The sequence below is a fragment of the Indicator indicator genome, chromosome 14, assembly GCF_027791375.1.
Source record: "Indicator indicator isolate 239-I01 chromosome 14, UM_Iind_1.1, whole genome shotgun sequence".
Classification (NCBI taxonomy): Eukaryota; Metazoa; Chordata; class Aves; order Piciformes; family Indicatoridae; genus Indicator; species Indicator indicator.
This window is the reverse complement of record NC_072023.1, coordinates 7,250,507-7,263,781: the sequence shown is the minus strand read 5'-3', so window position 1 is coordinate 7,263,781 and position 13,275 is coordinate 7,250,507. Positions and strand designations below refer to the sequence as shown.

Sequence of the window (13,275 nt, the reverse complement as noted above, 5' to 3'; positions counted from 1 at the left end):
ATTGTCTTCAGGAGACATTACTACTACCTTTCAAGGAATCTGTGTTTTAATTGACCACACAAGTTTACTTATCTAAGCATAAATATGTATACATAGAAGTTCTACTGAGGTACTTTGCACAACAGTTTTTGTCTGAAAGGTTTTTTGTTCAAGTTTAGGTGTGGACTTTAAGGATAGGTACTACAAAAATATAAGGCCTGATGTCTTACAAGCATGCATAAATAAGCTCTTCCTGGGCTGCCATATTCTGAGAACTTCTGTAGAAGCGGTCCCATAACCAAAGGGCAGAATTGGAAAAAGGTATTCTTCAGAGGAGACATGAAATAACTTTGTTAGATGACAAAAAATAGCTTTTTGTTTCTTAGGTTGTCTGGTCTGCTAAAACCAGCCTCTTGTCTATTAATGCTCTAGATCACAGTGGCTGCAAAAACATTGCCATTCCCTACTTTATGTAGTAATTGTTTTACTGATTAAAATTAGAGTGGCTTTATTTCTTTAGGTGTGGAAGAGCAATAAAGCCTGAGAATAAAGAAAAGAAGGCACTGGGGAGGGATATGGTATTGCCTAGAGATTTCATTGTATGTCACAATCAGTTTGAGAATCAAGTCAGTGAGGAACCTGTTTTTCTTGATGCACTGCAGAAAAATTTATATGCTGAAAGCGCACATGCTCTCATGGCACAACGTAGTTCTACAGCAGTGTTTTGATACACTGTGATTCTTGCAGGATTATTTTGACATAGTGAAGAACCCCATGGACCTTTCTACTATCAAGAGGAAGCTAGATACAGGACAGTACCAGGAACCATGGCAATATGTAGATGACATCTGGCTCATGTTCAATAATGCCTGGCTTTATAACCGCAAAACATCCCGGGTATATAAGTACTGCTCCAAACTGGCAGAGGTCTTTGAGCAAGAAATTGACCCAGTTATGCAGAGCCTTGGTTATTGCTGTGGAAGAAAGGTAAGGAAAGATTTTTTTTTTTTTTTTTTTTTTTTGGGCAGGGGGGTTTGGAGTGTGTTGGTTTGGTTTGTTTTGCTTTGTTTTGGTTTTGCTCCTTGCTTCCTGGTATTGAAGGAGGGAAAATACAGCAGTTGCAGTTGTTAGCAGTTATGGCATGTCAAAAATTTTGCAAGTTTACCAGCATTTAGCAATCCTGAGTAATCTGATTTTGAGGTTTTTATGGGTCTTCTAATTTTATCTGGTGCTTAAATTATCTATTTATATATAAGCCCTTGGGGGAAAAAGTCAGTAACTGAAGGCTTATTTTGGTTAGGGCCAACTCATTTGCTATTGCAAATTAAACAGATATGGTTGTGTTACTGCAGAAGAAGCGTGCTCTATTTCTCTGCATATTGAGATTGTATTTCCATTGTCTTGATTTGATGTGCTTTCCATCTTTGGAGAAGAGCTAACTGAGAATAGCAGCCCACTGTATATTTTATTTATGCCTAGCACTTTATGCGTACACTTGTGGGTGCCGTGAGATCTGTGCACACGGGGTGAAAGTGATTGTCTAGGTCACGCTTGCTTCCCGTGGAGAGCATGCAGAAACATGTATGAGTACTAAACAACCCATTCCTCTTTGCAGTTGGAGTTCTCACCACAGACTTTGTGTTGCTATGGCAAACAGCTATGCACGATCCCTCGAGATGCCACTTACTACAGCTACCAGAACAGGTAAGGAAAAGTCCTTTGCTGCTGTTTTGTGCATGCTGCAATCAGTCTGTTAAAAGTGTGCATGTATTTACATATACACTCTCTTTATATGTGTACTCCTTTGTGTTTTAAGATAAAACTTTGCTGGAAGTGCCCTTGAATAGTTTACCTTTCTGCAAAAGAGCCTTAGCTCTTCCTCTTTTTGTTTGCAAAAATATGATTTACTGAATTTTTATCCTTCAGTTAATTAAATCTTACAGTTACCTACAAAACACATATACAAGTCTTTGCTTCCTACTGTGTAGCAGTATTTCCAGTGCAGAACACCGAGTAAACTGTGCAGCAAGTGATCATAATACATGTTATATTTGGCAACCTTTGGGTTTGCTCTTTGGAGTTAACACTAAAGGGCAAACTTTTTTTTGTGATGCACACCTTCATTGGAAGATGTGTGTCTTCAGATCTCCAGTAGATAGATGTTTTTCCTTGTGAAGTTTCCTTAAAGGAGTTGTCTTGCAGTAGCTGTCACCAGCTCTCTAAAATGCTGCCACTTCTACAGCTCTTCTGAATTTTTTTTTAAACCTATTATGAGAGGAGGTTTTTTTGCTAGGTATCTCTTGCCAGCTGGGGAAGCAAGGCAGGAAGGAGCAGGAAAACACACACTTTAACACTCAGATATCACCTGGCCTGAGCAGCAGAGAGCTGACTGCTTCCAAACTGTCACCTCCATCGATTTAGTTCTTGCACTCCATTCTTTCCAACACCTTAAACCACCTCCTAAAACAAAACCATTTTTTCCTAAAAGTCAAGATCTTGCAGTAATTGTCATTTTCTTAAGAAGTCAGATGAAAGCAACCAAAGAGTTACATCCTTAATCTTCTTTAATAGTTTATAGCAGTGAATGGAGTTTTTTAGGAGTGAAGTAGAAAATGAGCTTATAGTATCCCACAATAACTATTGTAATTTTAGACTTAGCGTAGAGCTTTTCTCAGTGTGTCAGTGTCTTCTGATTATGTTGATCTATTGCAAGCTCTATTATTCAAACTCTGGTGTGCTTTACATGTTTCCAGACACTGTAAGAGGTATGCATACATGTGACTTGTAAACTGTTACATACATGCATATTCCTCTAGACTGACATGTACAAGTCCAGTACTGTTCTCTACATTATCTGAGGTGAAAACTGGGAGAGAGGGTTAAGAAACCTCTTCTTTTAGCCTAAACAACTGCTATTGTGCAGTTTGTATGGCTTTATTATTAACTTGTTTTATTTTTTTTTATTTCTTTCTATTTTTGGATGTCTTGTGCATTCAATTAACATGCCTTAGTAATGGAGAGGCCACAGTTTAGGAATGTTTTTGAGGGCTAGGGTATAATCTTGAATTACTATTTTATTCAAGTAGAAATTAAGTCTGTGTAATACTTTCTCTTTTGATGCTTGGACTGCTCTACTCTCAGGGTTGGGCTATGGCAGAATCATACCAATGTAGAGCATTATGTGTGTGTAGTTAATGTGAGGTATTTAGTTAACATACAATTTGACAGTGCTGTTACTGAAGTCTGTAAGACTTTTGAGGACAGATTTTGTTGTTGTTGAAGCTTCTGGTGATTAACTCTTTCAACTGGGAAAGAATCCTGTGGCCTTTCAGCATTCATACATTGAAGATAGAAGGCTATCCTCTTTCCATTCATTTCCTGCAGAATCTCCTGCCAACAGAACTGTTGCCCTTATGTGCAAGTCAGAGTAGCAGTTCTTCCTTCCTTGTGCTCTTTCCCCTTTCTCATTTTAATTCTTTGCTGTACGTGGCATGGATTATTAAAATGAAGAGGGTATGGGTATGCTAAAATGGAATACTCTTGTTTAATTTGCTTTAACATTTGCTGCTTGTGAACCCATTTGAGAGATTGAATGCTAATCTGTGCTTTGCCTTGGCTTTCTGCTTTGTGTTGTCTTGTCTTGCTTCTGTGTTTTTTTTTGTCCTACAAATCCCCATTTCTTTGTGTCTTTATTTTTTTTTTTATTTCTCCTTCATGCTTGTCATTGTCTGCACTTGGCTTTGATTGTGCAAAAAAACCAACCAAACAAACAAAAAACCAAAAACCCAAACCACCAAAACCCAAACCAACCAAACAATGTGGGGCCCATAAATCTGCATCATTGAATATCCTTGTCGCCGCTGATGACCTGCTCTCTGCTCTTGTCCCTTCCTTGGCCTGCTGTGATTGGTGGCTCCGTTGCTTGACTCGGGCTGTGTTGTGTGGACGGAGCAGTTCACCCAAATATGGCCTTCTTGCTGACAGGTATCATTTCTGTGAGAAGTGCTTCAACGAAATCCAAGGGGAGAGCGTTTCTCTGGGAGATGACCCTTCACAACCTCAAACGTGAGTTCTTTGTGCTGGCTTGGGCTGTGCATTCATAAGCTCTAGCGTGGTCTGTGGTGCTTTTCTCAAAGGGAAGGAGTTTATTTTGGGTAACTTGCTGCTTGTAGATTAGTTAAAGGTGGACCAGACAATTGTCCTAAAAGCCTGAGCTTGTATTATAGATTTGTGAGGGGTTTTGGGGATATTTTTGGTTTGGTTTGGTTTTGTTCTGTGTTGGTTTTGTTTTGTTTTAATTTAAGATCTGGACTGACTGAACTGAAAAATACAAGCACTTGGTGTTTAAAATTGCAACTATACACATAGAGAGGAAAGGGGGAAAGAGCTTTTCTTCCCTGTAAGAAAATGTGGAAGTATTCTTCTGCAGAAGAATAACCATACCTGCAGGCAAGGCAGCTGACTGACATCATTTGAAATAGTCAAATGTACCTTTCTCTTTATAGACTGGTTATGCTATTAAACTTGTATTCAGCTTCAGATTTTGTTTATCCATATCTGAAGCAGGCAACATCATTTTGCCATACAAATATTTGGAATCCCATCTGCTTGTAAGTAATGTTAAACAGTTGCTGAGGAGATCACGGTAAAAGGCTGTGCATGGATTTAGTTGCCTTTTTTATGGTGGTGGCAAACTTGGGGCAGTCTTTCATTTTGCTGTGCCCTCCTCACACCTCCCAAAAATTTTGAAACAGCATTTCCCCTTGAAGGAGAGGGACAAGTGAGTGCCAAGCAGTTATTCTTTGAGCTATTGAAGAAAGCTTTTTGGGAAAGGACATTTCAGAAACACTGCCAATGGAAGCAAGTAAGAAACTTGGAAAGTCTGAAGCTAGGGGGAAGAGTTCTTGAAATTCATAGCTGGACAAACTGAGTTAACCTTCACTGGAAACAGAAGTTGTCTTTAGCATCATGTTACCAAATCCTGGTTGCACTGATGGATGTATCTAGAACAGTAGTGAAAGAAGCATTGGGGCTTGGGAAGATGTAAAAGTACATCTGCCTTCATGGAAATAAAAAGGAAGATGACATGTTCATGGGCTGGTCAGTACAATGGGCCATGTCCCAGTGGAGAGCACTGATTGCTATTGTAGTAGAAGCAAATACCCAACATTTAATCAATATTGTCCAGTTTTGTTAATATGGGATGTGGAATACGAAGTACTCACATAGGAGAGAAGCAAGTATTTATGTACATCTAAATTTGTGCATAACCAAACACCAAATATATTCATGTTATATATGAATTTTTGTTTAGTTGCTAAGAGCGTACCATTTCTCTCATGCCCTTAGGCTGAAATGGTTTTCCACAAACCTCTGAGAGTCAGGCTACAAGGCAGCATAGAGTGCCTTTGGTTTTTACACCAGATTTGGAAACAACTTCTATGTTTCCAAATAACAAAAACAATCAAAAGCTTTTTGAACACAAGTAATGTTAAGGTACTTCCAGCTCTTGGTACTACTTTTCATAGCTGGTTTAAATGCTTGGTTGTTGTGTAGTGAAGATGGAAGCTGTAGGCTGCACATGAGGAGCAGGTTCATTTGTGAATGTTCTTTCACCTGCTTACAGGAGTTCTCTGAGGAACTCATTGTACTGGTGCATGTAGATCCTGCTCCTTTCCTCTCTTCCCACAACCTGTAGTTAATCCTTTTTCCTTTTGTTCATGTTAAGATTATATATGTCAGGTCCTCTTTATACTTCCACTCTCCATATAAAATATAATAATAATTTGAGGCAATTGGGAGACTGAACTTTCATCATTTATCTGATGAGCTTCACGCATTCTGCAGGTGGGACTAGCCTGAATGAGCACTGAAATGAAAGTATAGCAAGGTTAATGACCCTTGTTCAGGTTGGACTAAGCCTTTCTCATTGCTTCTTAGAGAGGCACACACTGATTTCCTCACCCTTTGGGGTACAGTTTCAGATACAAGTACTCTTGTATGACCTTTCTGGAATATTTTCAATGTACTGGTGTGAAAGATACCTGGAATCTTACTGACCAAAAAGATGGAATTTCTAGCCTTGCAAATGCTGTAGAGTAGGTAAAGATAGTGTAGAGTAATGGCCAGGGTGGGGTTGCAGAATTTGGAAGCTAGGGGAATCTGAAATAAAATAATCTGCCTTTCTCAGCCATCAGAGATATTGGAAATCTCTGCCTTCAGAATACTAGAGAAGTGTATCAGATACTTCGCACTATGAAATACTGATCAGACTGGTCCAAAACTGGAGTGTCAGCAAGTTTTACTATTTATCCTGTAGTAAAGCTGGAACAAGGGAGCAGTGTGATCCTCTACAAGCTCTGGGCAGAGTCAGTGGTGGCATATATTTTAGTTGTCTGTCACTTTGTGAAATACAATTCCTTTTCCATACAGCGCTAGTAAGTGATTTAAAAAAATCTGCTTGCAAGTTTTGTCTTGGTGTGTGGATATGTGTTATGGCGTGTGGATATGTGTTATGGCATGAATGTACATTGCCTTATGTTAAAACTGAGTTTTATTTATTGCCTGTTTCTCCATAGCACAATAAACAAAGAGCAGTTTTCAAAAAGAAAGAATGATACACTGGACCCTGAACTGTAAGTAATGCTGTTGTTACACTTTGAATGAGCCTCATTTCATTTTCAGTATTTCCTAAAAGACAGCTTATTCTGTCACAATAGCTTCTCTAAATTTCCTGTACTGTTAGCTGACAGGGGCTTCTTTCTGTGGTGGGACCCAAACCACCACACCTGTACCTGAGATACACCTAGTGCTGTTTGTATGGGCTGAAATGACTGCATTTCGTTGCCTTGAATGTGGATGCAGCAGAAGGAAGAATGCAGAGAACTCTGCTTTGAAGCCCTGTTGTGATAAATGCTGAAGTCTCAGAACTGATTTGGGTAATTTGGTGGTAGCCCTTTCAGTGCAGTTGGCTTTTCTAGTTGTCGTGTTTTACAGGCATCTGTAATAGAAGGGAAAGTTGTTACACTGCTCTGGAAGCAGGGCTGTAGACATTCAGTAAAGTTAAGATGATGGTGACTCATCTGCTTTTCTTTACAATCTTGAGGGCTTTTGTGAAGCCACTTTACATGGTCCTGCGTTATACACCTGTGCTGCTATGCTGCAAAAATTACCTTCATTCTCAAATGAAAGTGCAAAAAGGATGTGTTCTTCCTACACCATCCTTCTAGGGGCACATGGGTCAGCTAGTTCTGCTGTTCTACAAGGGCTGTGGGAAGGAGAGAATAGTAACTCAATTCATAACTTTTCTTTCCCTTTGTTATAGTGAAGATACAGCCTAACCCTAGAGTAGAGGCCTAACTTGCAGTATGATGCCATATGCTCTACCTGAATTACAGCTATTCATTCAAAGTCTCAGACGTGTTCTAAAGTAGTCAGATTGTCCTGAATGAATGAAAGAATGAAGCAACCTTAGGTATTTTGGACAGTTACATTCACCAACATCTGTGAAGCAGACCATATCACTTACATCAGTTGTCCTTAAATCTCTGGTAATCTTCTGAAAGTGACTGATACTGTTTCTGATTCCTTCCCACCTTTCTGGAGTGTATTTGCAATGTGTAAGCATAGTGGGGCAACTAACAGCTAACTATTGCATTTGGTTCTTTGCTTCTTCCATAAGTGAATGCATTTTGCCCTGTGTTAGAGCAACAAGCAGTTCACTGCTTTTATCCTTAGAAGGACCTCACTTTAAAAAGTGAGTGAAGTGGGTGGCATTAAGGCAAGCAAATGGTAATGTGTCCCTGCATAGTCTACCTGACTTAAGTTCTTCATTCGTTCTGGAGGCTGTTTTCAGCACACGTGAGCCCTCTATGTTAAACAGGCTCAAGAGCCTAAGTCCTAGAACTCCTCTGATGAAACACAAGCAAGTAATGATACTATTAACCTTGTTTCCCTTCCCTTATTTTTATCCTTCTACAGATTTGTTGAATGTATAGAGTGTGGAAGAAAAATGCACCAGATTTGTGTTCTTCATAATGAGATAATCTGGCCTTCTGGGTGAGGAATTTCTCCTCCTTTAAGTAGAGAGTGTATGACAAATTGATAAATTTACAAGAGTTAGTGCATAAACTTCTTTATATTGGTTGTACTTCAAAGGGTGTCTGATAGAAGAAGTTGCATTCCCACATGAAAATTTTCAGAATATGTAGATTAACATCAGCCTTAGACATTGTTATCTTTGTTGTACATGAAGTTATTTCTAGTCTTAAACGTTTCTAACATTCCTTTGTGTGGAATTGGGGCCTTTCAGCCTTGTGTTTCTGCCTTTTATGTTTGAAGATACTAGTACTTAATGAAAATGGTTTTAGTTCTGGTAACAATTCCACACTGATATTTTCTGTACAAATCATTTTCTCGTCTTCAAAAAAGTTTTTGTAACAATTTAACAGGTAAACTCACTTTTTTTTTTTACCTCAATGATCAGATTAAGTCTGAAAGACAGTATGGTCTTCTCTAGGTATTCTGTGGTTCTTGATCAGCATATTGGCTCTTCTGATTAAAATGAAATGAAGATAAAGCTCTATAAGAGCTTAAATGTTCCTTTTCTTGACAAGAAATGATAATTTTTAGCTTTCTGCTGTCCCATCCTGCAGAAGAGGGTAGGCATGCTGTAACTGAGGAAGAAGCTGCCCATTGTTTCATGCTACAGCATACCTGGGCGTTTAAAAAAAATACCAGTCCTTTGCTTCATGTGTTGTGATATCTCCATCAGAGACAACAGTTTTTGAGACTTATTTGTTCCAAGAATACTTTAAGCCAATATTGTTAGACCTGCCAGTTGGAGACCCTTGTTTCCTGGGCTTGCAGGTGGTGACATGGGTGACTGACAGGAGATTCCACCACCCCAGAGTTTAGATTCTTATCTGCAGCTCTGAAACAGTCTGCTGGCACTGTTCTTTGTGCTTTCTTTTTAGTTCAGATTTCAGTTAAAGTATTTTCCAGACCAGATTAAGATCTGGTGAAAGATTCTTATTTTAATGGTAAGATGCTAAGGAACTTTACAATCTGACTTGAGGTGGTATTTCACTTTCTCCTATTTTTGTTTCAGTTTTGTCTGTGATGGCTGCCTAAAGAAAACTGGACGAACCAGGAAAGAGAACAAATTCTCTGCTAAAAGTAAGATTCTGACAATTGCACCAATAACTCTTAAGTAATTTCTTATGAATGGGGAATAGGTGGATTTTACATTATTTTTGCCTTTTGGGGCGGGGGGGTTAGAGGAGGATGCTTTTGTTCAGCTCTCAGCATCAGTTCTGTGATGGTCAGAATGTTTGCATTCCACAGATGTTGTCATTGGTTAAGAGTCTGTTGCAGAAGGTTAGGGTATTGCTTAAAAGCACTACTAATGCAAGATCTGCATCTTTTAGCTCAGTTGCAGTATTAATAGCATTGGGGAGTGGTTTTGTGTCTGCAGTCTGACTTAAATTCATGATAATGTGTTCAAATCACCGTGACTACTGCTACTCTTGAAAGTAGTAAAGGTTGTGCCACCTGGTAACAAAACTCTGTAGACATTTCCTCTTGATCAAGACAGCTGATTTGAAGGCAATCTAGACGCAAATTTGTGCAGTCATCTGTTCTGTAGACAAGAGAAATATTTCAGAAGTTTCTTAGGTTGGTGCAGTTCTTACAGATAGTGAGAATTTACATTTCTGCTTTTATTAAAAAAAAAAATCCACAGCCAACCAATAGCATCAAGATTCAGCAAATCATTCAATGAATGATTTCAACATCTGAGTCTTTTCCCAAAATCTCCCAAATCAAAACTCCGTAGATTCACCAAGAACACAGGAAGAGAACAGTTCTTATCAGTGTTTCTAGCAACCTTTATGTATTGCAGACTTACTATAGTGATGTTTTGCTGAAAGCTGTTAAAATGGAGGTATGAAAGGCTGATAGATATGTAACTACCAGAAGTAATGGACAGCAATGAGACAGGACCTCTTACAGCAGAAGTCTTAAAATCCCTTTCAGTTTTAGGTTTTTGTTAGTTAGTTAGTTATGCTTGTACTTCCTTTGTATGGAAATTATTTGACAACCAGAATCACAGAATTGTCAGGGTTGGAAAGTAGTACCCCAAGGATCATCTAGTTCCAACCCCCTTGCCATGGGCAGGGACGCCTTCCCCTAGATCAGGTTACCCAGAGCCATATCCAGCCTGGCCTTAAAAACATCCAGGGATGGGGCATCCACCATCTTCCCAGGCAACTTGTTCCAGTATCTCACTACCCTTATGGTGAAGAAGCTTCTAAACTAACTGCATTACTTACAGATACATTTATATTTAGTTGTTCTTTTATTGAAATGTATTCTTTTGGCATGTGGAGGGACTAACTTAGGTAGTGTGGCTTTGTAGACAGAATGTACCTCCAAATGCAGTGTCTGCTTCTGGAGCTGTCTGAGAGCAGTCTTTGGTAATCCAGTTTAATAAACAGCTTCTATTCAGGAGAAGCCTTAATTGTGATTGACTTTTGTAAGACAGATAGAAATTGGGTTGAAATACAGAATCTTTCTTCATTTAAATAATGCATAAACCATATGCATGCCCACAGATGAAAAGCAGCCCACTCCCATCCAGAACTGTTAGTGTTTAAAGATAAAGCTTTAATTTATGATAACAGACTGCATGCAAGAAAGTCACTTTTCGCTTAAGATCTGAATAGGGAAATCACATTTACACAGTTCAGTTTTGTATATATTTAGAGATGTATCTGCTTCTGCAGGATTACCAGCTACGAGACTTGGTACCTTCTTGGAGAACAGAGTCAATGATTTCCTAAGGCGGCAGAATCACCCTGAGGCAGGAGAGGTTACAGTTAGGGTGGTGCATGCATCGGATAAAACTGTCGAAGTAAAACCAGGAATGAAAGCAAGGTATGGTCATTCTGGTTTGAGTTTTGCTTTCTTCTGGGGAAGGTGGAAGATACTGGATTGGCTTACATGCCCCTGTTTAAAAAAAATTCTGTTGTATTCAAAACTTCCCCACAGACCAGCTCTTAACAAACAGACGTTACAACAGCATATTTATTAGCTGTGGGAAGTGTCATCTTTATCATAGTAAAATGTGGATGCCTTGTATTTGAGTAGTCTGTAAGTGTTTAACTTGAAATCGTGACACAAACGTTGCTGTTGGAGTAGCCGTTATCATTGATCCCTTTACCTAGTGACATGTGAATACATTTGGTGTTCTTTTTACCCTGTGCTACCTGCAGGTTTGTAGACAGTGGGGAGATGGCTGAGTCTTTCCCCTACCGAACAAAAGCGCTTTTTGCCTTCGAGGAGATTGATGGGGTGGACTTGTGCTTCTTTGGGATGCATGTACAGGAGTATGGCTCAGACTGTCCTCCACCCAATCAAAGGTGAGGAGCTGCATGAAAGTGTATTTCATTTTGGTACTGTCTCAACTGAGTCGATGTTCTGAAGTTCTTTATGGAGCTTCATTGTTGCCTATGTGAACATTGCTAGTGGTGTTAGCTTCTAGAAACAAAGTAGCTTCTGTAGAGAATACATCCTTAGAGTTACTGCTCTCTGGAGATGCTGGCTGGTAGATGCTGTTGACTTTAAGGGTCATTTGTCACTGTTCTCAAAGAAGAGATTGGATCACAGAATCACAGAACACTGGGTGTTGGGTGGGACCTCGAAAAATCATCCAACCCCCCAACCAGGACAGCATCACCTAGAGTAGGTCACACAGGAATGTTTTGAATGTCTCCAGAGAAGCAGAGTCCACAACCTCTCTGGGCAGCTTGCTCCAATGTCTTGTCACCCTCACAACGTTTTTCCTTATGTTCATATGGAACCTTCTCTGCTCCGGCTTGCACCTGTTGCCCCTTGTGCTATCATTGGACATCACTGAGACGAGCCTGGCTCCATGCTCCTGACACTTGCCATTCACGTGTTTGTAAACATTAATGAGGTCACCTCTCAGTCTTCTCTTCTCCAAGCTAGAGACCCAGCTCCCTCAGCCTTCCCTCATAAGGGAGATGTTCCACTCCCCTAATCATCTTTGTGGCTCTGTGCTGGACTCTTTCAGGCAGTTCCCTGTCCTTCTTGAACTGAGGGATAGCTCTAGAGAGATGAGGTTAGGATATGAGGATATCGAAGGAAAGCTGAGTTTCTAGAGGTGATTTAGGCTTTGAAGATTGCTGTTGGGTTGAATGCTTCAAATGTATAAAATAACATGGAAAAACTTATAGAACTACTTTGAAATCTGCTCCTCATCATGCCTTATTTTGGTTTGCTTTCTGTTTTCTAGGCGTGTGTATATATCTTACCTTGATAGTGTTCATTTCTTCCGCCCTAAATGCTTGAGGACTGCTGTCTATCATGAAATACTAATAGGATATCTAGAATATGTCAAGAAACTAGGGTAAGCATTTTTAAATGTGTTCTTATGTGCAGCATTTATGCCAGGTGGTTCTTACTGGAAATGTAATTGCAACATCCTAGTGGTGCAAAATACGGTGCATAAATATCAGCCAGTAACAGAATAACTTGGCAACACCTGTATATAGTTGAAAAGGAGAAAAGAGAAAAAGGGGATTGCAAGCCTTTCAGGAGAGCTTTATACTTCAGATATTTTTAGGTTTCCAGACTTCTATAAAAATTCTTTAAGTCTAATCAGAAAAAGTGAACCTTTTTATCTGGACCATAAAATTTTGCTGTCCTTCTCGATAGTGCAGTTCTTGTGTAATGCTACTGCCTTAATCAGGTCATTCTTTTGGGCTAGCAAGTTCTTAACTTACGTTTATAAGGAGAATTCTGTCTGTACTGATTAACTCTGTAACAGCTGTATATGGGCCACTAAGTAATCTCTTACAAAACCAGTAGTTGAAGTGAGAAACTGAAAAGTTAGAGCAAGGCAACTGTGCTTTGGACAGCACAAAGGAAAACAGAGAACTACTCAAGAAATGAGAAAGGTGGAAATTTAAATGATCATGATTACTGAAGTAGAAAAGGCAATCAATTAAACATCAGTCTATTGCCAGAGGTATCCAGGGTAGCTTGGCAAAGAGTTATTAATGAAAAAATCTTAGGAACTATGTTTAGAGTAAGTGCATAAGAAAAACTAGGGACGTCGGAGTGGAGATGGGTGGTACTGTCGTCAGTACCTCAGTAAGATGATACATTCTGTAGTGCTTCAGAAGCCTATGTTATACTTCAGAGGGTTTTTTTTGTTTGTTTTTATTATGTATTTTATAACCTGTGAGCCTGTAAAGTTGCTGCCTAGAGCTC

At 39.4% G+C, this 13,275-nt stretch overlaps 1 protein-coding gene across 2 annotated transcripts in view; it reads left to right on the top strand.

Moving 5' to 3' along the window:
• The window catches only part of EP300 (E1A binding protein p300), a 60,023-nt gene that overhangs the window by 38,343 nt on the left and 8,405 nt on the right, over positions 1-13,275 (top strand). For both annotated transcript variants that reach the window (XM_054387046.1, XM_054387045.1), the window contains 9 exons: positions 727-966; positions 1,595-1,683; positions 3,964-4,044; positions 6,558-6,614; positions 7,960-8,037; positions 9,089-9,156; positions 10,764-10,914; positions 11,253-11,399; positions 12,296-12,409. In XM_054387046.1, coding sequence (XP_054243021.1) covers positions 727-966; positions 1,595-1,683; positions 3,964-4,044; positions 6,558-6,614; positions 7,960-8,037; positions 9,089-9,156; positions 10,764-10,914; positions 11,253-11,399; positions 12,296-12,409 — 1,025 coding nt within the window. The remainder of the gene's footprint in view (positions 1-726; positions 967-1,594; positions 1,684-3,963; positions 4,045-6,557; positions 6,615-7,959; positions 8,038-9,088; positions 9,157-10,763; positions 10,915-11,252; positions 11,400-12,295; positions 12,410-13,275) is intronic.